This window comes from Gymnoscopelus microlampas, assembly GCF_963454915.1.
Source record: "Gymnoscopelus microlampas genome assembly, chromosome: 18".
NCBI classification, from domain to species: Eukaryota; Metazoa; Chordata; class Actinopteri; order Myctophiformes; family Myctophidae; genus Gymnoscopelus; species Gymnoscopelus microlampas.
Window position 1 is genome coordinate 20430541 of NC_139955.1, and position 27811 is coordinate 20458351.

General features: G+C 40.7%; 1 protein-coding gene across 3 annotated transcripts; it reads left to right on the forward strand.

Annotated features, from left to right (window-relative positions):
- The first annotated feature begins 93 nt into the window (after positions 1 to 93).
- elp1 (elongator acetyltransferase complex subunit 1) lies at positions 94 to 27811 on the forward strand. Of its 3 annotated transcripts, none has more exons than XM_084041344.1 (36): positions 94 to 232; positions 1995 to 2166; positions 3824 to 3976; positions 4400 to 4481; positions 4642 to 4722; positions 5586 to 5671; positions 6180 to 6370; positions 6783 to 6906; positions 7191 to 7284; positions 7779 to 8009; positions 8207 to 8380; positions 8635 to 8716; positions 8837 to 8998; positions 9851 to 10008; positions 10607 to 10710; positions 11504 to 11557; positions 12133 to 12238; positions 13572 to 13687; positions 14209 to 14282; positions 14581 to 14659; positions 16887 to 16966; positions 17096 to 17233; positions 18211 to 18296; positions 18795 to 18943; positions 19466 to 19589; positions 20111 to 20208; positions 20314 to 20515; positions 21290 to 21351; positions 21715 to 21777; positions 21963 to 22023; positions 22934 to 23047; positions 24572 to 24671; positions 25965 to 26092; positions 26403 to 26554; positions 27289 to 27364; positions 27660 to 27811. In XM_084041344.1, exons 2-36 carry the CDS (start codon positions 2017 to 2019, stop codon positions 27725 to 27727), a joined length of 4002 nt encoding a protein of 1333 aa, XP_083897470.1. In that variant the 5' UTR covers positions 94 to 232; positions 1995 to 2016; the 3' UTR covers positions 27728 to 27811. The 3 variants fall into 3 exon arrangements, with proteins under 3 accessions (XP_083897470.1, XP_083897469.1, XP_083897471.1); XM_084041343.1 differs by lacking the exon at positions 94 to 232 and adding an exon at positions 894 to 1019; XM_084041345.1 differs by lacking the exon at positions 94 to 232 and adding an exon at positions 894 to 1019 and having other exon boundaries at positions 9851 to 9957.

The following is a 27811-nucleotide window of genomic DNA, read 5'->3' on the forward strand; positions in this document are numbered from 1 at the left end:
ACTAAGTTCAAACTTAGCCTAGCTTAAATGGCTTTTAAAAAGCCATTTAGTGTGAGGTGGTGCAACTGGCCCCAGCAGATGTGTAGGGGGCGCAGTGGAGTGACTTTTTTTCCATCCGGTGAAATATTTTCTTTTCTGTCCAAAAAGTGTATTTTAGACGTGAGGTGGGGGGATCCGAGTGTTCCCACTATGGAAAGTAGGCTTTCAACATCTTAACCCCGTCTTTGTTTTGGTGAGTAGCGAAAGTGTATTTATTTGTTTTACTAAAGACGAGAGGCTGCGCAGCTGGCGTTACCGGGGGTGTGTGGGAATTGGGAAACGGAGCGAAAGTAACATCGCGTTGAGGAGAACTCCAGAATGATGCCACACCTATTACTCTATGTGCCACACAGGCAAATAAAACAACGCCCTCATCATTCGACGGCGACGCGCTCCAAAAAAAAACAGCCTCTAGTTGTTTATACCAGGCGGCTTTCAACCTTTCTTATTACTTTGTCGCCCAGCGCGTCGAAATAGTGGGCACTAGTTCAATTCGCTGTTTTTCCCTAAATGTAAAAAATAAACATAAATGTATGCTTTGAAAAATGGTGTGCAATGATGTAAAGTATGATTTGAACATGCACGGTAGCCTCATCATCAGACCTAAATTTACCCTTTATTCCCGAAATGAATGGATATCACAGGTTTAGCATTTGTAGAAATATTGGTCCTTAAATGTAATTAAAATAATTTACACACACGTGTATATGCGTGGCAAGTGTAAAAAAAAGATATACAATACAAAATACAAAATAAATACATATATTTTTAAAGCCCAGAAACCAGCATAATAAGTTCAGAAGAATCATTGATGCTTTTACTCCGCGCCACCAGAGGGCGACAGCGGTTGATGTTCTATCTCTTCGGTGTGGTTGAAAGGTTAACATGTGTGCTGTGTATGTTATGATGGTGAGATATTGTAGGCTGGTGCTGTAGTCGGATATCTCAACAAGTCCCTTAAATCAAGCCACTTCTTGCAGGTAGGTTGAGTTTTACAGGTTCAAAACATATGAATATATAATATATGTTAATGTGTCGAGAATAGGACGGGACCGTCTTAGCTTTTCAACGATCATAACAGCAGCATCCGAAGCTAACAATCTAAGCCAGAACAGAGCAGTACGTGCCATAAAGATGACAGTTCCACACATACTCTTTATTTAGTAGCTTTTAGGATAATGTAACCCTTATTTTCATAGCTTGGTAGCGTTCTCCAGTCCTTCTGGGCTATGGGGATAAGCAGTGGTGGAAAGTAACACATTTTCTCAAGTACTGTACATATTAAGTACAATGTTGAGGTCTTTTTTGCTTTCCTGGAGTATTTCCAATTTTCAGTACTTTAACTTCTACTCCACTACATCTCAGATGCAAATATTGTACTTTTACTCCACTACAGTTATTTGAAAACTTTAGTTACTAGTTACTTTGCTGATTTTGATTATTATTCACAACATACATTAACCACTTCAGCCCTATATATATTTTGGTAATTTGTAGCCAAATAGCAGATCTACAAGCTCACAATGCGTCGCGATGCAACGCATTGTGAACTTGTAGATCTTCTATTTTCAAAATATTTTGTACTTTTGAAAACTTATGAAATGGGACATTCTGCAGTGCATAATAAGTACTTTCTACTTTTGGTACTTTAAGTACATTTTGATACCAATACTCTTGCACTTTTACTCAAGTAAATGTTGAATTCCAGACTTTTACTTAACAGAGTATTTCTACATTGCAGTATCGATACTTTTTTTTACTTAACTAAAAACATTTGATTACTTTTTCCGCCACTGCTTGTCCCACACTTCTACCTGTCCCCCTATCCACACTGGCAGGTAGGAACTAACATTACATGTAAAAGCAAGGCGCCCTGAGAACAACTTCAAGATAATAAGTAATGTGCCATAATAAATGATGATGAAATAACAATGTGTGCATTAACCACGTTACAGTAACGCTATACCTGGATGCGAGATGCGGAACCTCAAGTTGTTGAAGAGCCTTCGGAACGCAGAGCACCAGGGCCCGGGCAGTCCGCTGTGCTTCACGGTTCGGGCAGAGACCGGTTCGGTACTGCTAGCCTCCCAATACTCCATCACAGAGTTTGACCCGCAAACCGGCCAGGTAAGTTGTTGGTAAACGAGATGTGTGCTTCCACCGAGCTACTGACTTTTTTAGAGCAGTGAAACATACAATGTATAACCTTGCCTTATAGGGCAACTTTGATGATGGATAGGGCCACTATGTTTCCACACTCACTCCAGAGGGCCACATTGCATATACTGTCGGGCAGACAGCTCTTATCTACGTATTTTAACTTTTTAGCGGTGCCAACCGCTCTACACTTGACTTTTGACTTTTGTATGTCCGTCCGTCCGTCCGTCCGTCCGTCCGTCCGGCGGTTTCAGCACGGGATGAGCATGGCAAAGAAGCAACACATACAAACACACGCGCGCACACACACACACACACACACACACACACACACACACACACAGACTTGGAGCTTGCCTCTGCCATCTCTCCTCTCATTGGCCACACGTGCCAGTGCTTATCAAAGAGGGGTCCAGGGACCCCCAGCGTATGTTATGTCCGTCCGCCCGTTTAAGCACGGGATGAGCACGGGATTTTAAACAGCTATAACTCCAGTTTGCAGCATGCCACCAAGTCCACATTTGGTATGTGGACTTAGACCACCAATAGGCACGAGCATGAATTGATGAAGTTATCAAAGAGGGGTCCAGGGACCCCCAGCGCCCGTATGAGCACGGGATGAGCACGGGATTTTAAACAGCTATAACTCCAGTTTGCAGCATGCCACCAACTCCACATTTGGTATGTGGACTTAGACCACCAATAGGGACCAGCATGAATTGCTGAAGCCCCGCCCCCTCTGTCTTCCCATTGGCTGGCCTTCAAACAGCCATAACTCAAGTTCGCAGCATGCTATGGAGTACAAATTTTGTACATGGACTAAAGCCAGCAATAGGGACGAACTGTAATTACTTAAGCCCCGCCCCCTCTGTCTGCCCATTGGCTGGGCTTTAAACAGCCAGCATTCCAGTTTGCAGCATGCTACCAAGTACAAATTTGGTAAGTGGACTCAGACCACCAATAGGGACGAACTGAAATGAGTTAAGCCCCGCCCCAAAGGCACCGCTTCCTTCACACAGGGTGTGATTTTTTCTTGAATGAATGCTTGAAATGAATGCTGTACTTGGCATACTTTACTTGTATGTCACTCAAAAGTAGCAAAAATAGACGATCTACAAGCTCAACTGCGACACATTTTGAGCTTGTAGATCTGCTATTTTTGAATTGGAATCCAGATTTTTTTTGTTGCTATTCTTTAATTGGAATCCTGAAAAGTAACATTTTTATTTAATTTCAAATGCATTTAGTTATTATGTTAACTTTATGAACTTAAATACAAATACATTGGACATAAAAAGACAATAGAATTTTAATACTAGTCATTAAGCTACTTATATAGACTGAAGTAATTAAAGCGGGTCATGATTGTATGTTTGCAATTCAGTATTCCAATATTAACCCCTCGGGCCGCATTAAGTGAATGTGGGGGCCGCATGTGGCCCCCGGGCCGCCAGTTGCCCATGTATAGCCTACATTATCTGCTGTCGTCTGCAACATAATGTGCAAATTACACAGAAATGCTGTCCAGTAGATTAGGCTACTTTTAACATCTCTGTGTGTGTGTGTAGTGTGTACTGTATCTCCACAGCAATCCCCCTCACCTCGTCAATTGTCTGGTCCTTTTCAGGTGGTGAATGAGATATCGCTAACAACAGAGGATTACCTCCCTGAGGATGGTAGCGGGGCAGTGGTTGGCATCCAGGACCTGCCTGAGCAAGAGGCTGTGTGTGTGGCCACAGCCAGCGGTGATGTCATCCTCTACAACCTCATTACAAACCAGGTAGGCAACTACTCCTGTAGTGTTCAGTGACAACATAGAGATCTGTTCACCAGACGCTGAATATTCTTTGACACTGGCTGTGTGTGTGTGACTTCAAGATCATGGTGTTATGTCATTAAACTCAGTGTAGAAATAGTATACTCTTCTTTATTCAGGACTGGAGTGCTGTAGTGACATTCTATTATATGGGCAGCATGGAGGAGGAATGAGGCTGATAAGATTTGCAGGTGTAATTGCTGCAAACGTGTGTGTGTGTGTGTGTGTGTGTCTGTCTGTCTGTCTGTCTGTGTGTGTGTGTGTGTGTGTGTGTGTGTGTGTGTGTGTGTGTGTGTGTGTGTGTGTGTGTGTGTGTGTGTGTGTGTGTGTGTGTGTGTGTGTGTGTGTGTGTGTGTGTGTGTGTGTGTGTGTGTGTGTGTCCCACAGTTGGAGTGTGTTGGCAGTGTGGACAGTGGTCTGACTTCCATGACTTGGAGTCCTGATGAGGAACTAGTTACGCTCACTACTGGTGAGTTCTTAGCCTAAGTACCTATATTACCCTGTAATTACTGTATTACCCTCTATACTAACATATGTAACCATTATGAGGGTTAGTACAACACTACTACAAAGTATATTAGGTGTCAGTTCTTGTCTTGTGGAGTAATGTCTTTTTCTTAACTCCTCAGGTCAGGAGACCGTCATAATGATGACGAAGGACTTTGAGCCAATCACAGAGGTCGGAATCCACCAGGATGACTTTGGTGAAGGTAGGTCACAGTATGTGGTCTAAAGAAGAGAGATGCTGATGTACTATTATATGGGTAGCATGTTTCCGTCAGCTACAGGCAGTTACATTTTGGTTTTAAGCGGTGAGTTCTATTCTGTCAGTCACAGGTAATCAATCAGCCATCAGTTACGGTCCTATTCCATAGTAGTTTGGGTTATACAATAGTGACTTGGGATGTTTGGGACATACTACCTACTATCATGAGAGTCTATAAAGATTAACGTATTCCTCTGAAAGAACCTGCGGTTGGTAGGAATTACTGAAACTTAGTCGGATACTTCAAGAATCTTATCACTTAACCACTTCAACCCTCTAGACTCGGTAAACTGGACCTGAGTTGACTCTGCACCTGGACAGCATTTTCCCGTCTACACCAAATCTCTTTGCTAAAAATAGCTGATCTATAAGCTCGGGCGCGTTGTGAGCTTGTAGATCGGTCATTTTTGGCCAATGTTCCCCCCAGAATATGGATGCTGGGGTTTAAGTGGTTAAGTTTACAAATGGATGATCAAACACCTGTGTGGAGGTAGAACTGAGTTCAACTTCATACTAGGGCTGGGCCATATGAACAAAACCAAGTATCGATATTGTGATGATAATAATGTGTTGTGATGATAATATGTTAAAATAAATCTTTGTGTGTTTAGAAAATTGCGAAAACAGCAGATCTACAAGCTCACTGAAAGTATAAATTAGGGCTAATGTGATTAAAACACTTATGCCATAATGTGTTGTTACAATATCCAGATTCCCAGAAGATATAGTCTCATGTCGCAATATTGATGTGCATGCATATGACATTATGTGTGTGTGTGTGTGTGTGTGTGTGTTCCTATCTTGAAGGAAAGTTCATCACAGTGGGCTGGGGTAAAAAAGAGACCCAGTTCCACGGTTCGGAGGGGAAGCAGGCGGCCCAAAAGAAGTCTTTGGTTAGTATTAAATGCCAGTCTCATTCCTTTCTCTCTCCTGTTGATTTATTCTAATACTGTAGTTGGTTCTACAAGTCATAACTTGACTCATCTCTGCACTTCTGCCTGTCTGTCTCACACAGTTTGTCAGAGGGCTTTGCTGAGCAACAAAGGACATGAATACAGATAAAGATCAGAACAAACACAGCAAAATTCTTACACTAGTTGCTTAACCACATGATCCCTGGCATCCCTATTAAAAAAAAGTTAGCTGATCTAAAAGCTCACAATGTGTGTTGCTGCGAGGAGTTATAATGTATTTTTGCTATTTTTGTTATAATGTATTCCTTGTACGACGAAGTATTTAGGGATAAGTGGTTAATAAATCACTCTCTTATTCCATCGCACATTTTTCTTTTCACCTGTGTCTTTGTTTTCTAAGCTCCCTTGTGTATGATATCATTGACCTCCTCTACCTACTGTATAAACAACTCGTACAACTCCTATCGTTGGTATGTGCAAACTACAGGAGGTGGAGACAGCATTGCCGTGGGACGATCGCCGTCCGAGGGTCACATGGCGTGGGGACGGCCAGCTGTTTGCTGTGAGCGCTGTGTGTCCTCAGAGCGGCGCAAGGAAGGTCAGGGTGTGGAACAGAGAGTGTGTCCTGCAGGCCACCAGCGAAACCATCAATGGACTGGAGCAAGCTCTTTGCTGGAAGTGAGAGTGAAAAAAACAAAACCATAATAACAGCTACATTGTAACATGGTTGAATTGGAATACATTGAAATTCTAATGACAACCAAAAACCTTATGGTGCTAACCAAAACCTAGCCTACGCTAGTTTTCGGTTAGCAACATAATGTTTTTGGTTACAAATATGGGTGTGTCTATCTTGCTGCAAATCATTGGCAACCAATGATGGCAATAACACATTCAAAGCCAATACATCATTATATCACAACTACAGGCATTTAAGACACTTTGCTTCAAGTCGTGCTAAGAACTCCCCTAGCCCTGATATAAGGCTGCTTGTGCATTACTGCGTATTATAGTGTATTATATTATTATTAAGTATAACTTGTATATCTCTGGTCTGAAGCCACATTTAAACCATTTCTCTCTGTTTCAGACCATCAGGCAGTCTGATTGCGTCCACCCAGCGACAGCCCAACAAGCACAGTGTGGTGTTTATGGAAAAGAACGGCCTTCTACATGGAGACTTCACCCTGCCATTAAACAAAGACCAGGCTAAGGCACGTGGGACCGAAAAAATCAAAAATCAAAGGAAACCCCATGCATGACTCTTGTGAACTCTTATTGAACAAACTGACTTCATTTTTAAGAATTGTAGAGGTGAAAGTGGTGACGTTGATGATGATGGAAATTGATACAGTAAAATAAAAGGCATGACATACCTGACCAACATTACACCATTGCAAATAGTCTTTTTTTTTTTTTTTTGCTTTCTCGTAGTTGAGTATTTGTGTCGTGAATGTGTTATTAATGAATGGTTGTTTGTGCTGTATATCTGTTTCAGGTGAAGGAGCTGTTGTGGAACAGCGACTCCACTGTTCTGGCTGTGTGGCTGGAGAACATGGCTCCAAATAAGGATTGCCAAGTCAACACCTGCAGTAAGGCCATGACCAGCATTGACACATCTCTAATGGATTCTATTGACTAAACTAATGGAATATATGAGCATTGTACTGTACTCTGCATGTACTCTATGTTTTTAATGCTAAGCTATCTTGATAAACACGTTTTCTTTCGTTCTATGCTATTCTACACTGTTATGTTCTATCTCAGCACAATTGCTGCTGAGTTGGGGGGGGGGAAATAGTTTGTATGTGATCTGAACGGTATTCTTTACCGATGTCGATGCATATCACTTTGTAGTCATTGTTTGTTGCACCCAAGTGTACTGTAGCATATAACTTTTAACTTCAGATTTTGGTAAAAAAGAGGGGGTTATGCAGTCTAATCTCCTTAACCAAGAACGTTGCCTTGGCCAGCTGACCAAGGTTAGCAGGGACACTTTGTTGATTTCTTCATCTTAGATGGGGCTCTTAACCTCTCGTCTACAACATCTTTATTTAAAAATGTATCTCCTTTCTTCCCTCAATAGTTCAGTTGTGGACAGTGGGGAACTACCACTGGTACCTCAAGCAGAGCCTGGACTTTGGCACAGATCCCCAAAAGGCTCCAGCGTGTGTCAGCTGGGACCCAGAGCAGCCCCTACGGCTCCATGTGGTGACCTGCGGCTGGGTCACTCTCACTTATGACTGGGGTTGGACCACCGAGCGGAGCCCCGGCCTTGATGCCACGGACAACGGCAACGTTGCTGTGATTGATGGAGGTGAGAGGGGTTCAGATGAGAAAGGTGTACGGATACAGTGGCTAGTTTATTTCAAAATAGACAAGCTATTTCTGCTATTTCATCTACAAGCTACATCCATACCGCACATTCATAATAATGATCATCATTACCATCTCTGAGGACAAATTCAGTCTTCATCGTGAGCAGTTAATCATGTTATATTATGTGACCTGTAGATAAGATCCTGGTGACGACATTTCGTCAGTGCGTGGTTCCTCCTCCCATGTGTTCATTTGAGCTTCAGCTGTCCTGCCCCGTCAACCAGGTCACCTTCCTCTGTCAACCCCAGCAGACCAATCAGTTGGCCGCATTCACAGCTGATGGTCACATCTCTGTCTACCGCCAAGGAGGTAGGTTCACCAGGCTCTACTGACCATGGAGAAAAATTAAGGAATCAATGCAACAGCCGGTTCCTTGCATTCAGAAAGTTATTTTCTTTACCACACAATCTAACCACCTTCCTTATGTTTTCCAATTTCCTCCTATTATTTTAAGTTTCTTTTACTATTACTTACATGGTTATTTTGTCAGTTGTCATATGTTCTGTGTTCTTAGTTAGTTTTCTTTCTATTTGTTTGGTACTGATTACTCTCCCTCTACCCAGAGTCTGGAGGACAATCCCATAAGACGACATCAGGAGTGTTCAGAGTAGTGTCCCACCCCCTGGTCTTACACACAACATACAGGTAACAAACGTAACTTAATTTATTTTAATAACAGTGAATCGATGTAACCACTAACATATAGCCTTGTTGAAACAAACACGTAACAATATCTGTGTCACTGTTGTTTACGTGTTTCTCCAGTGTTACAGTGACTCAGGAGGAGCCCCTGGCTTTGAGACAGCTGTTGTGGTTGAAGGAGGATGTGTTTCTTGGGCTGAGTGCTGGGCTGTTGCCTGCTACCTCCACACTGTCCCTCCTCAGCCCTGCACAGGACCACAGCTCCCCACCTTCACTCAGCAGCAGGTCAGTAATGCTGCATGACAAACTATGAAGTGCATGTATGCACACTCTTAGTGTAGTAGGCTACTATTGCTGTTGGGGAGTCGAATGTATTCCGACTACACATTTTTTGAAATAATCTACAAATGCTAAAATTGAGTTTTGAACGTCTTAACTAATACACCATTTCTCTCTGTATGAAGAGACCTTGAACAATGAAAGAGCTCCTGTTCTATGAAAGAGCTACTGTTCTCTGTTCAAAAAGGAGTATGACTGTCTGGTTCCAGATAAAGCTTGATTATTCACCTTTTAATTGCCACATTCAATGATTCAATATTATTACAGTATATACCATAAGCATTTCTATCTTCCCCTGTAACATTTGATTACACATGCAGTTCTATCAGTATGCCGTTATACCACACAAATTGTTATTTATTAACTTTTATAACAATATAGTTATAGTTATAGTTATTAAAAGATCCAGTTCTTGAATTAGCCATTCATTATATTCTGGCCCGCCATGGCTTACAAAAAGAAAAGCCTGAGGCTAGCCTTACTTGCCGACCCCTGCTATAGACATTGGTACGTATAAATAAGCCTATTAGGTGCATTATAATAGGCTACATTTCGGGCATTATACTTTTCATATATTCGAAATTTAAAAAATAATAAAGCATTTGAATTTGAATGGTATTGTAGAGGAAGATTGACAGCCCTATATTTTAGTAGGTAATTTCTGGTACAATATAATGTGTAACGTGTATTCCACTGGAATTTATAGTTTGTACAGTATCTTTCCTGTCAGGCACATTGGGGTTCTCTATATGAAATATAGTCTCCAAATAAAGTTAGATTTGACTTGTCTGTATTCAGGTCCAAGGTGGAGGTGGAAGGGGTTGTGATCAGCATGTCATACAGCTCCCAGACCAGCACTGTTGCCCTGCAACTAGAAGATGGACAAACCAGGAAGCTGCTCTGGGGTCAGTCACAACTACGTTTTCAGTCAATCAGTTCTTCTACTATTGCTAGAGGTAATTATTCATTATGCATATTACACAAAGTGTATTACTGCATACTTATCAACCATTTCCAGCAGACTAATGCATTTATAATATAATGGAAAAGGTCATTGTAACTGTACCTGTGTCTGGATTTCAAAGACTTAGCTTTCCTAAGCTATAAAGAAGCTATTATTATTATTAATATATATTTTTTTCAGCAGTTCAAGTTCAGCAGTACAACAGAACACAATTCTTTTTTTTGTTATTCAATTTTTATTGATTTTACAAATTACAAACAAATATGCATTTCAATCAAACAATAATCATAAATAACATCATTATCCCCCACCCCTCTCCCTTTACCCCCTCTTCATCCCCCCATCCCTTCCCACCACGCCCTCCTTCCACATAGTCACACAACACAACTACAGCATTATCGAGTCAGTAGATCTTTCAGATCAGATATCAGATTTGTCCACAGAGAGATTGTGCCCTGTTGGGCATGATTAATCCTGGCCGATGACAGTTCTAGATAGGCAATGTCCAAAAAGCTCCTTAGCCAGTTACAGAACACAATTCAAAACAATCTGTATAAGCCTGTAAAATAAAGACTCTTGCCTGTGTCTAGATTCTCTTGAGCTCACAGTGGAGGAGTGGCTGGATTCCAGTGGCTGCAGGATCAATTTCCCTGTTTCCTGTGTGCAGATGGCTCTCTGCAGCATTGGTGGTCAGGTAGATAGAAGCGCTTCACAGTTATAAGTCTCCTTGGGAGCAATGGTGTCCATTCATGTACCACAGGGGTCAAAGACAACACCAGTTTTCATTTCACTACATGAGAACACCTGCAATCAGTGAAGGAATAACTAATTTGTGAAACCCCTCTGAATGAGAGTTTCCTTTGAGTGAAACCTGCACACACTATGGCTGCCCTCCATATACACAACTGTTCTTTAGGGGATAGAATCTAGGTTTGGTGCGGTGGGTGGTCGTATTAATGTCATACGGTGCACAAGCCGGTGTAAGGATATACCATGTGGGATCTACTGTATGACACGGTGAAAGCGGTTACCTCTAACCAAAAGTATTCATTGCATGAAAGCTGAACAGCTATTTAGGTGGCATAATGCTAATAATAACCATCTGCAGTGTAGTTCTACTTACTTACTGCTGCTTACTTACTTGCGACATACTACTGTGCAGTTCTGTGTAAAATGTGGGCGGGTCACAAAAAGAATAGACTCGAGGTTGGAAACAGTGTCAGCTCCTCCAGCTCGCATCCGCTCCACATGTGTGCATTACATACACATTCTCATTGATTAACATGGCGGGAGTTGATTGAAAGTGGATATGCTCTGTACCACCCCTGCATAATTGTGAAACTTACCATCGTTGAAGGTGTTCTGGGAAGACTTCACCGATGTGAATATTTTAAGAATTATACATTTTATTATCAATACTGCTTCTTCCATATTTCTCTATGTTCATAATGCACTTTGCTATGTCTCCATGTCTATAATGTCCACAGGAACATTTGCTGGGCCTCACAGACAGATCCCACCTATACGTTGGTGACGCTGAGGTATGAATACTGGATACTGAATACAATTTGAAACGTTAAAATGACAGCACAAGCAACATAAGAAATACCTGTGTGTGCGTGCGTGCGTGCACGTCACCGGCTAAAAGTTTGCTAATGTTGACTCATTCAACTTGTTATCTTATCTTATTAGGATGATACATTTTTGGGCATAGTATAATAGCAAACAAAATAGTGATTCATTTTTAAACATGTTTTGTTAATTACTGTAGAAGTTGGCCCATTACAACTGCAGACTGTAGTGGCCTTATATGTTTAGAAGCTGCATTTTTAGACCATTAACAAGATATGCTTGAATCAAAATACAGCAACAGTACGTTGAGGGAGTGCAAGAGCACCACTTTATACACAGGTAGCGTTTCTTTTGTGTGACTAATTCACATGAATTAAACTGCCATGAGTACATATAGAACGCAAAACGACGTGGTGATAAAACAACATAATTGTTTTTCTTGTTAGTCACAAACATACTGTAAGCAACTCACTACTATTTTAATTGTCAGCGTGCGACTGTGGTTTTGGGATTAACAGAATAGATGTATCTGGTTTCTCCTCAGGTGGCCTCTAATGTTTCCTCCTTTGTGGTTTACGATGATTTTCTCCTGCTCACCACACACTCGCACACCTGCCGCTGCCTCCAACTGAGTATGCTCACAGTTAAAGGTAGGACACAGTCCAGCACAAACACACACACACACACACACACGTGTCTCAGGGTTCTCCCCAGGATTTTTGTCTCCGCCAGGCCGAAGGCTCTGCCGAGACTATGTTTGCCCCCTGTCCGTCCGTCCGTCCGTCTGTGAACAGCTAATCTCCGGCACCGTTGGCCAGATTCACGTGAAACTGTGCACACACACTCACTGGATGCCAGAGTAGAAGCAAAGTTAAACAAGGAGTGGATGGAGCTGCAAATCTTCAGATGATGATATCTTGGGTTCAAAAACACGTGAAACACGTTAATGGCACTCAACACCATAGCGCTAAAACACGTGAAACACGTTAATGGCACTCAATGAGTTAAAAACTGATAGAAATACTTTAAACGCTAAATATGCCTTCTTTACACAATAAAAAAGGTCCTGTGGTCTTTGATGGCCAGATGTGAGTTATTGGGAGCTAGAAGAGCTACTGTAAATAATAATAAAGAAAACACTGGGTTATTGTGTAAAAAAAATACATATTTAGCCACAGGACAGAATGCCCCCGCCCACTGTAAAAAAAGATCGCAAAAATTGCTAAAACTATAGAAAGTTTTTTTGTTTTGTTTTGTTTTTGCCCTGCGTTGTCCCAATTGTTGTAATTTGTGTTGTCCTGGTAGTCATATGACTACTCACTGTGGTGCCCATATGAAAAAATAACAACAAAGTTGCCCTTTAAAAGGCAGCCATAGAGGCATAAATATAGAGTGCACAATATAAGGGCCTATCTACTGTATAAAAAGCAGGAAGGACTCTATATGTATTTTGTTTATTGCATGTCAGATTCTACAGTGCAATGCCAAGAAGATATGTGCGTCATATAGCAGTGATCACATTACAGGATCTTAGTTCAAACTTTATGACACTGCCAGAAAGGTCCCTGTGGCACTAAAAACATTTGCCTTTTTTATGCCTTTATTCGATAGGACAGTAGGCTGACAGGAAATGGGGAGAGAGAGATGGGAAGTGACATCAAAGGCCGTCGGGGTTGGGACTCGAACCCGCGACAAGCTGTCAGGCTACACTGAGCCTAGGTGCCTGGACCGCTACGCCAGCGGTCCAGGCCAATACCAATTTCTTACTCACAGTGAATTACATTTTTTCACGATTTGTACATTTTGTCTGGGACAGCGTTATCGCACAATGTACAGTGTGCACCAAGCATTAGACAGGACACATAGATGTTGATGGCAGGATCAAATCTGTAATGTTTCAGTGAATGGGACATTATCTCTATCTACTGGCTGACCGTGCTGCCCATAACGCCTTATATTATGCCAACCTTTGACCCACATTAGGGCTGCAGGAGGCCTTGAGCACAGATGGAGGACAGAGTGACGAGACGGTGCGCAGGGTGGAGAGGGGCTCCAGGATCGTCACTGTGGTCCCTCAAGACACCAGGGTCATTCTACAGGTTTGTTTATACATAGAATAAGATATTAGAATACTATTGATTAAAATTGTAATTAACGTGACCCACTGTTAGCCAAATTATGATTTGTGTTTTATATTTTTATGATTACGCTGTTTATTACTTAGAGGCTAGAGATACTAATTATATCATAATGCATATAGGAAATGAATAGTCTCCATAAATGATATTGTATATTTTATACTGATTATAGATTTTTGAGTACCGACTCCTGCATGGACTGATAAACTTGCACATGAACTACTGTGATGTAAATTTCACAACTTGGACAGATACTTGTTGAGACTGTACTCATATTAATTGGTGATGCACTGTACATACAGTATATTCATCCAAATAATCACTGTTGAACGTCTGTTGACAAACCTAATATACATTCTCATATTCAATTTTGATAGACTGTACATATGATATCCATCCATAGAAGCCTTATCACAAGGTTGGGAGCCTCTGTCTTACATTGTGAATTTGTGTGTGTATGTGTGTGTGTTGTGTCTCTCAAGATGCCACGTGGTAACTTGGAGACAGTTCACCATCGAGCGCTGGTACTGGCTCACCTGAGGAAGTGGCTGGACAGGTGAGCTACAGCTGAAGTATGTGGATAATGGACCACCCTGTTATCCCTTTAGGATAACGTGGTGGTCCAGTATAGCTCAATCTATAGAGTATAGTATTAATTTACTGACTTCAAGTGACTTCAAGTGGTAGGAAATCGGGATTAGGGGTTTGAATCGTATTCAGAATCACCACAGTAAAATATGCATTCATGGTATGGTAAGACACTTTTGAGAAGTGTCACCAATTATTTTGTCTAATCTGAATTTAAAACTGACATACAAGGCACTAATCACATTCATATCTCTTTTCTCTGTCAGCTTGAGGTTCGGAGAAGCTTTCGAGTGTATGAAGAAGCTGAGGATAAATCTGAACTTCATTTATGACTACAACCCCAAGGTAGGCTTCCTCTATTCTTAATGGGTTTATATGTTTAACCCTGACATTTAGCTACTCGGTTCATTCTTTGTTGTACAGTTGATGTTCTGGTTCTGGGTTTGACTCCTCCTGGCTTGTGTCAAAGTGTCCTTGAGTGAGACACTGAACCACTGTTCCCTGGGCACTTAAGAAAAAGTTGATCTAATAGTCCTAACAGTTGAATTCCAGGTATGTGCAAATATACTTTGCAAAAGGGACACAATTATTATTACATTATGTTTTTGCCACAGAAACTAGTGTCATGCCTGTTATGTCTTTTCAACAAGGGAAACACAGGTTTGAGGGGTGAAATTGGCACATCACCCCTCAAGGAAGAAGGTACCTCTTAATACATCTTTGTATGATGTAAATGTTGGTTTTACATTCTGTCCTAGCCAGCCATGGAGAGAGCAGACTGTATATAAGCTGTGTACTACAGTCTGTTATAGCCAGAGGCTATGTATGTACAGTACTCTGCTCCACTGTAGCTTAAAGATTATGTTTTAACCAGAAGGCCTGCCTGTACTGTACGTATGTGCTGTACACCACTGAAGACTGCAGACTGCCTCTGGCCAGTTTACAACACTGGCTGTGATGTGAACTTTCACAGATTTCCCAACATTTTTATTGCTGTGCAATACTTGATTTTGAGATTTCAGCCTAGTTTGAGGGCGGTAAGTGTTCATGTTTATCGGCAGCCAAACTGTGTGTCAAACCTGCTGGGTTTGCAGGTTTAACACAGCTGCAGAACCAGAATACATCGGTGTTAACAGGAAAAAAAAAACTAACTTGCACATTGTCAGCAGAATTTTGCTGACACACCCTCATTAGGAGCATCACACCCACGGTGACAGTTTCAGCTCATAATACTTGGTAATCTCAATGGTAACAAAAGATTTAGCACCTGCATGGAACTTGGAGAAACCACTGCTGGGAAGTTGTCAGCTCTCAAACTAGACTTTGAGTTTTGTTTTTCTCATGTAGTTCTATACTAAGGTATATGTAATCCAATGTAAGAGCCAAAAGGAAAAAAAACTGTGTATAATTTGACATAAAATATTTGTCTATCATTCTCCTAAAAGAGCTGAAATTGGTGCATAAATAGCAACATAACAGGGATTGACATTACCTCTGTTGTTAATCCCTGGCTTATTCTGTCATGTCAAGTCCAAATAAAAAAAATCTAATTATAACAATCCTAGTTTTTTGTTTCCATGAAAAAAGAAGGCAGGAAGTGAAACCTTACATTGGAGAATTGCCTGCATCCAGCAGAAATCCAAGGAGTGTTTTTCTCACGCTGAGCTCTAGCTATTCAAATGCAGTGTTTTCTTGTACTAAAATAATAGGGTGAGCAGCTGTTTCTGTTTAAAAGATTCAGACTGATGGAGGAACATGATAGAATCCTTTGGTATGTGTTGAACTAAATTAAAAAATTACAATTTACTTGTAGGTGGAGTAAATCTACCATTATACATTTGTTGGGTAATTGACTAAATAGCCTATATCAAATGAATCTTGATTGATTTTTGTTGATGTATTTGAACTGAGAAGTTCAGTTTTCTGAATTTCTATAAGCTGTTTCTAAAACAGTTTCATAATTTTTCTGATCGCTCTGATCCTCTACTTAACTCATTCAGTGCCATTGAAGTCGCGACGTCACGTTTTTCATAAGCCTAGAGTGTCAATGAGTCGCCGACGTCATAAAAAAATAATAATAATAATAATTTAAAAAAAAAGATTATTTAAAAAAAAAAAAAAATGTTCAGAACCCAAGATATGATGATTTGAAGATTTGCTGCTCCATTCACTTCTTGTTTAACTTCTTATTGAAAAAGGCTGTATCTCGCCTCCAAAGCACTTTTTTTACAATGTATTTTTGGCCTTGGCACAGGGGTAATAAAGCCAGAAATAAGTTTGGCACTGAATGAGAAACAAACATGCAAATGTTCCATGACTCTCTACTATCTACTGCATTGGGTCACATATGTTGAACAACTTAATCTATCCCCTGTAACCTAACCAATACATTTTGATCTTCTGCATCTTATCTTACTGTTCTTGGTCAATTCTAGAACTTTTTGGTGACCTGAAATGTTGACCATTGATTCTGATGTGTAATTCAGAAAGCTGAACATCAAGGCTGATGTGGTGTGAGTTTTTAACGTGATGACAAACTGAGATCCATGAATCTGTCTGCCTCTTTCTACAGGTGTTTCTTGATAACGTGGAGACCTTTCTCACACAGCTGAACTCCATCAACCACATCAATCTGTTCCTCACCGAGCTCAGGTAAGATCACAGACAAGAACTGTTGTGTAAGATTTGATTTACTTCAGCAGCAGGGGAAAGGACCACAAAGTCTGCCCACTGTGTGCTCAGTGGCAATTATATTAATTGCTTATTATTATTCTCCCACAGGGATGAAGATACGACCCTAACCATGTACCCCTGCCCTCAGAACAGTTTGATCCAGCCTCCAGTAGCCGCAGGGCGGAAGAAAATTGATGTAGTGTGTGATGCCTTACGTAATTCTATGCAATCAATGGATCCACACAAGTGAGTGATGCTTTGTTCATTGACATTGGATTCTAGACATATACATATACATAATCAGATTGACAGTTATTATTGGCCTCCCAATTGTGAGATCGGAAATGCAAAGCTGAAATGGAAAGGCCTGTGCTCTTAAGGTATGGACGAAGGCAATAATAATAATAATTTACCTTTATTTAAAGGATAAACCCCTTGAGATGTATTATCTCGTTTTCGAGGGGGTCCTTCGATATAGGGGACTAATGGTCAGAGAAGACTACTGAAACTGCTCAGTGGACACTGTAATCATTTTGTGATTGATTGGGTGTAACAGAAGCGTGAGAAGGTGCTATGGCATGCAAAGGGGTACAATCTGGCCTGTGGGCTGATTTGGGGAAAAATAAATACAAATATTCAACTCCAGTTGTCTATCGGTGTGCGGCAGCCACTTTCCAACTCTTCTTTGCTCCTGTAGTGCCTTGCTGCTACAGTGCCAGAAAAGCTGGCGTACATACAGTACAGTAGAAAACAATGGAGACAACAGGTAACCGGACACTGTTTGTAAGCAGCTAATGTAAGGGCCCCAGTTATGTCATCTTCTTCCTGTGTGTCAGTGCTGCACTTAAGACCGAGAAGCAGGGAGAAGCTTCAGCGTTGCAGGGTATTTTAACAGTCAGCTAAAAGACAAAGTTAACTTATTTACTGCCTTTTCTATTGCAGTTTATGAGAGCATTCCGGTGTGTCTGATGTACCTCAATTATGAATAATTATGTGTGGTGTTGATCTTGGACTATGTCTGTGGAGTGCAAAGTCTTATTTCCGGACACCAGAGTTCTTTTATTGTCTTTTAGCTTTTCTTGGTATTTAATTTCCATTTCAAGGAATTGGAGACTCAAGTGAAACGAGAAAGAAGCAACCTGCTCTATGGGCAGGTCTTTTAATTAGCTTAAAATTCATTCACCGTCTTTTTTTATTTTAGTAACTATGTTGTCCCCCCTCAGGTACTGTCTCTCTATACTGACTTCACATGTAAAGAAAACCATTCCTGAGTTGGAGATTGCTCTGCAGAAAGTCCATGAGCTTCGAGGTAATATGAACACACATGACATGTTTTTTTTGTTTTTTTTTAACAATATATTTATTGGCATTTTCAATTATATAACATAACAATATGGCTCTTGTATTAAATGTCTATAAATAATCAAACAAAGACATGTTGATAGAAATCACAGGAAATAGTTCTACTTGAACCCTAGCATCCCTATTCTGGGGGTAGCTTTCGCAGAAAATAGCAGATCTACAAGCTCAACTGGTCGCAACGTGAGCATGCATATATGCTATTTATGGCTAAGAGATTTGGTGTAGGGCGAAAAAGTCGAGTGCACCAAGTACAGAGCCGACCCCTGTCAACTAAGTACTAGTTTACCAAGTGTAGATGGTTCCAGTATTTAAATCTCAGCTGAACTTATGGTTTCATTCAATTTGTGTACTGGTATAAATTACCTCAAGTTTATTTATTTTTTATTTTAATGACTTCTGTGTATTATGTTCTCTCTTCATTGTGTGCGTGCGTGCGTTCTTCCAGTGAATCCCCCTGATGCTGCTGGTACTGTGACTGCTGAAGAGGCTTTGAAGTACTTGCTGTTTCTTGTCAATGTCAATGACCTGTATGAACACTCTTTGGGCACCTATGACTTTGACCTGGTCCTCATGGTGGTTGAGAAGTCCCAGAAAGTAAGAAAATAAATCATATTTCAGACTGGGTTATACATCCACCTGGAGCCACACATCCAAGCAGGAAACAACTGCTCTTAACAGCATTTGATTGTTTCGTAATTATTTGCTGTCAACAGATTGTAAGATCCAATTAATTGATAGCATATAAAATGTGCATACATGTTATGTTATCCTAACAACATGTATTAAAAAAGTTACTGGTACCATTGTTACCAAGTTAGTGGTTGCTCACTAGCTTCATTTTGTGATCTAACTGCTAGTTGGTGCCTTGCATGGTTGCCTCTGCCGTCAATGTGTGAATGTGTGTGTGAATGGGTGAATGTAGTGCACTTTGTAAAGCGCTTTGGATAGAGGAGTTATATAAATGCACCATTAACTATTCTACAATGCTTTATTGATTATACACAATGAATAGCAGAAGATTTGAACCCTCAATGCTAAAACAAGATGGGCTTCTCAATAATCCCATTGGGTTGTCTCTTCTAATTCTTGTTTGTATGTTTTTTTCAAACATGGAAGGACCCCAAAGAATACCTCCCTTTCCTCAACATGCTCAAGACTCTGGAGCCAAACTACCAGAGGTACACCATCGACAAACACCTAAAAAGATACAAAAAGGCATTACACCACCTCAGCAAGTGTGGTAAGTATACACACAGTCACACACTACTGGGTTGTGTTAAGAATGATCGACAGGTTGCTGATTATTTTGATGACAAAACGAGACAATAAAGTCATTGTAGGACAGGAACCTTGTATCTTCATATTTCATATATATTTTTGAATGCCCTATTTTATACTTCATATTTGATGATGTATATTTATACATCATATTACAGTGTCTTGCAATAGTGGAAAATAGCCGATCTATAAGCTCACAACCAGTGTTGGGCAAGTGACGGCAGTGACGATATTATAACAAGAACACCATACTCAAAGACACGTCTCCAGAGAATATGTGTGTACAGGAACACACGTGTGACAAATGGATTACAGTGTTGTTTATCAATCATTGGATTAGGACCTGAAAGTGGGTCGCAAGACTTTTAAAGCAGTATAATATAACAATACTTCACTGTCCATGAACAATTTGAGTCCTAAAAAAAACATCTGAGAAAGACCTGTCCGTATGATACAGATGTTGTGTTTCTGTCTGGCCCTCAGGAGAAGAACACTTCACTGAGGCTCTAAACCTGGTGAAGGAACAGAAGTTGTACAGTGAAGCAATGAGACTCTACCCAGTAGACAGCCCACAATACAAGGTACAGTAAACATGGCACATTACATGATGGGACATTAACCACATACATAACAACAAAAGTATTAAAAAAAACCTGACTTCTACCATCTGAACACCCCCCTGCCAGGCTCTGAGCTGTGCCTACGCTGAACACTTGGTGGAGCAGCAGCAGGCCGAGATGGCGGGCTTGTTACTGTGGCGATGTGGCGAGCCAGCCCGTGCCCTGCAGGCCTTTGTGGGCGGTAGCAGCTGGAGACACGCCCTCTGTGTGGCTCAGCAGATTCCCCTGCCCCCTGCACAGCTGGCTCTGTTGGCCAGAGACCTGGCAGGTATAACTCTCACCCGTCTGTCAACCAGTCACACAGTTACTCTGCACGTCAGTCAGTTGGCTAGCCAGCCAGTCACTGTATTGTATGCATTTAGAGCCTGCATATTATTACACTGCTTTTATTGTGGATACCAGGGTGTTTCCTGAAGCAATTTATCTATGGCATGTGTAAATGCCATAGACAAACTTCCAATTTTTCAGGATATTAGTCAAGGATTAAGTCAGAGATTTATTTTATCAGGACACCAGGATTGCACTTAGTTTTCTGGCAGCTAGTGTTTTTATCTCTTTCAGAAGATCATGCTTTCGGCCCTGTGTCTGTTCGCAGCTAATCTTTCATAGTACGAGGCCAGTCATATTTCTTGTGCACGCTCTTAATTTATAATAATTGCAGGGTTTTTCAATGTTTTCATTGTCCAATGATTTGTCTCTGTATAGCCTGTCTATTCCAGTTGCACAGTGATAATGTAATCAGAACCCTTTATTATATCCTTTTCCCCATGCCATTTCATGCTCGCGGACAACCCCAAAACATTGTCATTAACATGCCCCTGACAGGGAGAAAGCTTGAGAGAGGTAGACTCAATCTACCTCCCTCTCTCTGTGGATGAAAGAGTAGAGACTGTGCACAGCTGGTAATCGCATGCTACATTACTATATCATGGCTGTAGGTAGAAATGCTGCCGGTGGACAACCAGTTTTCTTGTTGCTGATGTACTACTGTAAGTCATAGCATAGTCATCTCTTTAAGTCATCTTGTTTCTTTCTGTTGTAGAAAAGCTGATTGAACAGCGACGGTGCTCAGAGGCAGCAGTGCTCTTGGACCAGTATGCCAAGGTAGCACATGACCCAATGCCTTTATGGAACATCTCAATATGTTCTGCTCTTCCTGGCCACAATTCTGTCCTGTGGAAATTGTCTGTGCTATGCAGTTGTTACTGTTTGTGTATGAACTCATAAATCTGCTGAGCAGCTGGGGGATGGCCAAGTGGTTAAGGCGCGTACCACATAGGCTTTGATGCCTGTCCCGGGTTCGATTCCCGATCCCGGCGGCGGATTTGCTGCATGTCACTCCCAGACTATCCCTGTTTCCTATCTCTATGGAGAATAAAGATGGGTAATTGTGTGTGCATGCTTGTGCTTATTGTGATGAAATATTCTCCAATGTACCATGTGAGGATGTGTTTCTGTTTCCAACAGGACTGTGAAGAAGCCATCTCAGCTTTGATCAAAGGTGCACTTTGGGATGAGGCGCTCCGTCTGGTAAGTTATAAATAACTTATTCCTTTTTTGACCTTTTAACTCACAGTAAAGTGGTGTGTTGATAAACAGTCTAAATACACGTACAGTATACGTAAGAAGATGTAGCTTGCATGAATCAAACTGTAGTTATATACAATTTAGCCCAGCTGACGATATATTTAAGATGTTTCCTTTATCTGTTCCAGGCCTATATGCACAACAGACAGGACATCATTGAAACAGACCTGAAGCCAGCTCTTCTAGAAGGTAAGGCTGGTCATGTGATAGCCTGGGTAATAGAATAGAATAGAACATAATTCTATTCTTCTTACATAATTGACGCTAAAATTTAGAGGAAATGTAGCGTGTTTATTTCCCAAATCATTGACCCCAACTATAAGGATGGGATCATATAAGATTGTAAGAAGATACCTATGAGTAATACGGTACCTAATATAAGAAAGTTTGTTATGTTGGTGTAGTTTGGGCATTTCCTGTGAATGGCAAAACTTAATTCAATAAAAAATTGGGAAAGAACTATAGAAAAGAACCTTCAAACATGAAACAACTTTAACCCTGGTGTACCTGTTTTGGACATGGCATTATAGGCAAATTTGTCAAAAATTGCCTGTGATTAACAAACGTTCTCTAGACCGGATCAGAAAACTGCAAAAGGAGTTGATCCCAGTCTAATAGTATAATATTAGGTCATAGCTAATTGCTCTTTCAAGCAGACGCGTCGCTAGGTCTCTACTAGGTCGGGGGCTTAGCCCCGCAGGCAACGGGCACATGCACGCGCGCGCAGCGCGCGTGCATGTGTCCCTCCTCCCGCGCGCGCGCGAAGCGCGCGCGCGCGATTTTTTTCGCGGATTTCGCGGATTAGGGTGCTTTTTCCCCCGTTTTTTGTTACTTTATTTCGGTTTTAGGGTTAGGGGTAGGGTTAGGTTAGGGTGATAGATATATAATTCAAAAAAAAAAAAAAAAACTTTAAATTTTTTAATTTTAATTTTTTTTTTATTGGTGGCTTTGGACAAAACATTGGTGGCTATAGCCACCGAAGCCCACCCCTAACGACGCCACTGCTTTCAAGCCTGATGGCTACAATAAAAAATTCTATGGCATTTTCCTAAAAGGCGATATGTATGAGAGAGGTTAATATGATTTAATCTTTTCTCAGCCTTCAGTACTCAGATGTCCTTCATGGAAGGCCAGAGGGTGACGTTCACCCGTCATAAAACCCGCCTGGCTGTGGTACGAGAGCTGAAGGAGAAGGCCAGACTGGAGCTGCTGGGTAAAAAACATTCAACTTGATGGGTGGCTTTCTATAAATTAAACAAGAATGCACTCATTAGAGTGCAGACTTCCACCAAGGCCTAAAGATCTGCCCAGTTTTCTCATTTGAAAGTTTGACCTCATGGTAGCGCTAGAAGAAAGGTCAGAGGGTCACCAAAATCAATAGATTTCTAACTCTTGCGAGCATGAATGTGCACAGCAAATGGTGTCTTTATGACTAAAGGGTCAAGAGATACGCTCATTTGAAAATTGAATGTTTGGCCCGATAATGTTACTAGAGCGAAAGGTTAGAGGGTCACCTAAATCAATTGGTTTCTTCCTCTTTGGAGCATGAATGTACACAGTAAATTTCATGGCAGTCTGCCCATTACTGCCCATATGTTGGTAACAGACAAAAAAAACATATTTAACATTTTTTAACAAACAAGTGAAAATATGACCTCCTTGGTAGAGTTAACAAAAGACACAACAATAGGGATTTTTTTTTTACAAACAAAGAAAAATAATAAATAACAATCTCTTGTTAGCTGTGACCTGCTCTAGTAGTTTTGCACTTGACAATTTTTAACATACTGATTCTTAGTATATTAGCTGCGTAGGTTAGCTAAGAATTACAAAATAATATAATAAAACATTACATTCATTTTATTTGATAGGGATGATGCAATTAAACATAGTTCCAATACAGAGCATGAGAGTTTATAGCTATCGCAAATTGTCAGCGTTCAACTTCCCTAGTTGCACATTGTAATTAGAATATACAACTTTCATCATTATCATAAAACCACAATACACTATAGATATAGAAGTACATTGATATACTCATGATCACAGCAATATAATAAGAAATAAACAAAATGAGCACTTAAGATTGGTTGTGAAAGATTTTGCTGTACATCTGGAATTTAATTGTGGTTGGTAATATGTTCAAGAGTTGACAGCCCTTTATGGAGAAAGCTTATTGCACATATTAAGTATGCACGATCAGCTTTCTCCATATAGGTAATTATAATGCATGATGAAAAGTATTATATTTTATTACAAATTTGACCATCATTATACCGTAATACACTTGATCCTTGCCAAAACAATGTACGTTAGTGTCCAGCAGTTACAAAGTTATAATACTTGACCTTATAAGTGATTATAAAATGTTGTATAATGTGTTATGATTGTTGTTATGAAGCATTTATATTAATACCTATGAGTGCTTAGAACTATCATTTTATAGTGTTAGAAGCAGATTACAATTCATTATAATTATGTTCATAATGCATTATTGACATGGGCTATTATAGGAAGTGTAACCAAGTTCTCAAAACGAAGTAAATTGTGTCATTTCAGTATGATGCCACCGAACAGACTTTTTGACCATTAGTTTCAATGCCTAATTGTATTGTATTGTATTGTAAGGATGTGAGGTGTCTGATTGTAGATGATGATGCTTGAGTCCATATACTGTCATACAATATGAAAAATGAGAGCATATCATAGTTCATAATTCCTCCTCTCCCATCCTCAGACGAGGACGGTGCAGATTGCCCCGATGCAGAGCTATTTTCTGAAGCCAGCAGTGTGATGACGGGCTCCAAGTACTCCCACAGCAACTCTCGCATCTCCTCGTGAGCCTCTCTCTTCCTCACTAACACACACACACACACACACACACACACACACACACACACACACACACACCCACACACTCTACAGTACGTTACTGTGTATAGATGCACCGGTGGTGAATATTTATATTGCGTGAAAATAAGCAAAACTAGAGGTCAGGTATCTTTGAGATTGACAAGTGTCACGGAGTCACAGTGGCCCTGTGGACTGCCTCCAGGCAAAACACTGTGTATGGGCAATACCGAGGCTTCTATCTTTGCATGCAAGATCATGATTAAGATGGATCTTCCAAATGTTTATTTCACAGATGTTTCCTTGCACATTTCAATCAAATGATAACATTTTATGTAACATTAAGCTTAATTTATACTGCATTTGCGCAACAGTGTTGCTTGCTTGACAAAAATAGCAAATCCACAAGGTATCAACACGTTGCATTGCAACCCGATGATAGCTTGTAGGTCTGTTTTTTTTTCAAAGAAGATGCAGTATATGGATTGAAGTTGCAGGACTCCTAATAAGCGTTTGTTTGCTTCAATGTTGACATCTACCCGTCAACCGGCTTGTTGTAAATTCAATTTAATATGCTGAGATGATCAAGTAAGCGCAAAGTTAATTGACCTGAATATGAAGTGGTACGCCATTCTGTACCGCAAATAGAAGGATCCCCAGAGCTACGAAACCCCATAGAAACTGAGAATATTCACATCATATTGTTGGGGGACAAAACCAACTTACAGTTGATTCGGCGATAACAAGAAGAATGCATAAGTAACGTGATGGCGTGGGGGAGAGATCAAAGAGTGTTGTAACCATTTCAATGGGTCTCTCCACCCTGCTCTATTTTCTCACAATTGTGCAACTGGATATGAAGCATCAGTACTGGTAGTGCAAACTAATATAACTTTAGTTTGTAAAGACATAAGACGGAGCCACCTTTCATTGTAAAAAAAATATTATAATTTATCTAAGAATTCAGTGGCGGCAGCACTATAGGGGAAACACTGATGCCGTTTGGGAAAGAATGTAGTAATATTGTCAGTTGTGTTGCTATAATTACCACAGATCCAATCCATTGAGAAATGTCCAGTCAGGAAATGGTCTGAACAATTGAAATGGAAACTGTAAAAAGTGACAAGTAACAAGATTTAACACAGTTAAAGCAGCAGAGCCATCATCACTTCAATTTCTGCCTATAACAACTAGCTGATAGTGGCATCTTTCCTATCTCTTCTTTATCTCTCTCTCATTTCTTTATCTCTTTCCCCTCCCATCCTTTCCCGACCCCACAGGAGGTCGTCAAAGAACCGTCGGAAAGCAGAGCGCAAGAAACTGAGCCTCAAGGAAGGGAGTCCTCTGGAGGACAGAGCTCTGCTTCATGCCATGGCAGAGATCATCCACACTGTGGACAAGATGAGAGGTACCAACCAAACATTCACACCCAGCAAAAGCTTTCTTTATTGCTGCTACACCTGGTGCTTTTCTTGGCTCGTAGGCTAACCACTGGGGATCCTTACCCTGACTTTAAACACACCAAACTATTTTCTATGTAAACGTAACCATCTCTAACCTAATGCCTAAAAGCTACTGGTTCAGCAACCATTACCTATTAATTAAGAATAATAAGACTGCTGCCAGTGAGTAATGGAAGTTTCTTACAAGTGCAAAGTTTTTTCCCATTGGGAGTATACTCTGTGGGGCTAACAGCTGATTTGTCCCTCCCATTGTAGAGGAAGTGCACAGCCTGTTGAAGACTCTAGTACTATTCCAGTTTGACGGACAGGCTGAGAAGCTGCAGCAGGCTTATGATGAGGCACTCCAGCTGATGGAGGCAGCCATTCCTGAAGTGTGGCAAGAGGGCCTGCAACAGAGTCAAACACCAGTGAGTGTAAATCCTACTATAATTAAGGAAACCTCTGTCATCAAGGAATTCTATCTTCAAACCAACCTCTGTCATCAAAACCTGTCTGTTCAGCAGGGTTCTCCCTCCTCAGTGGCTTGAGCAATTGGCCATTGACCATTAGCATATGTACACAACTGTTCCCAACTGTTTCCCAAAATGTGAGCTGTTTATTAGCGTTTTTGCGTTAACACCTACAGGCTATGGTAAACACAACAGCAAAGATTCTGTGTTCGGGCTATGGGCTATGGCTGTCGTCTTATTAGCACATTAACAGCTTAGCACAGTGGGGTCTGGACCCCCGCGAAGCATTCGCTGGGGGTTCGCGACCACCAGCCACAAAAAAATATTTATTTAATTCGATAAAGTACCCATCCCAAGCTGATCTCCCTCTGACCGCAACAAACAATGAGGGCAAACATCAGATTATGTGATTTGAGCTACACGTTTTATAATGCTATTTACGCATTTATGAATGACCTTTGTCCATTACTGGTGTTAAGAGCACAGTGGCAACATCGAAGAGTGGAAAACTATGGAGGATTGTCTTAGAGAGATAAAAGCTTTCAGCTCAGAGGTGTGAATGTTACTGTGTGCAGGTTATTGATGTCTTTCCAAGATGATTTGCCCCCTGGATCCTCTTGTTTCCCCTGTTGCCTCCTTTTCATGGAGAAAACAAATAAAATGCAACTATAACCACTTTTCCTGCTCTACAGGTCACCGGTCCCAACTCGACAGCAAACAGCATCATGGCTTCTTTCCAACAGCAAAGGCCCATAGCACCCCAGCAAGGTCAGTAGGTTTGTTTTGCCTATTTTTGGCCAAATGATCCTCCATTATGACATGTGCTTGGGTTCATGTAGTTAATACCCCAATAATACAGTGTTTCATGTGGGAGCAATGATGTGAGCTAATGTATATTATCTATAATATGCATTTAATACGTTTTTCTATCAATCTGATGGGGGTAGCTTTGACATCCTAGGTAGCCGTTAGGAATTTACTCGCCAGAAAGTCAAATAATTGTATAATACCAGCACGGGGTGGTCATTCCTTTAGTTGTAATATTTGTTATTTTTCTTTGTAGATTCAGAGGGCCTCACACCTCCGAAGATGAGAAATGCTGTCAAGTGGAAGCTAACTGTTCTGAAGTAATTTCTTTTCACGTATCATATTTCTTTTTTAACTGTAAAATAAAAAGCCAATTGTGTGTCAATAAAGGTAACTGTATCTCCTCTA

Bases quoted from the DNA above. Each gene is read 5' to 3' on its own strand.
- elp1 (XM_084041344.1), top strand. From the start codon at position 2,017: ATGCGGAACCTCAAGTTGTTGAAGAGCCTTCGGAACGCAGAGCACCAG. The intron at 2,167-3,823 runs GTAAGTTGTTGG...GGTCCTTTTCAG, and splicing joins TTGACCCGCAAACCGGCCAG to GTGGTGAATGAGATATCGCT. The intron at 12,239-13,571 runs GTAGGACACAGT...GACCCACATTAG, and splicing joins GAGTATGCTCACAGTTAAAG to GGCTGCAGGAGGCCTTGAGC.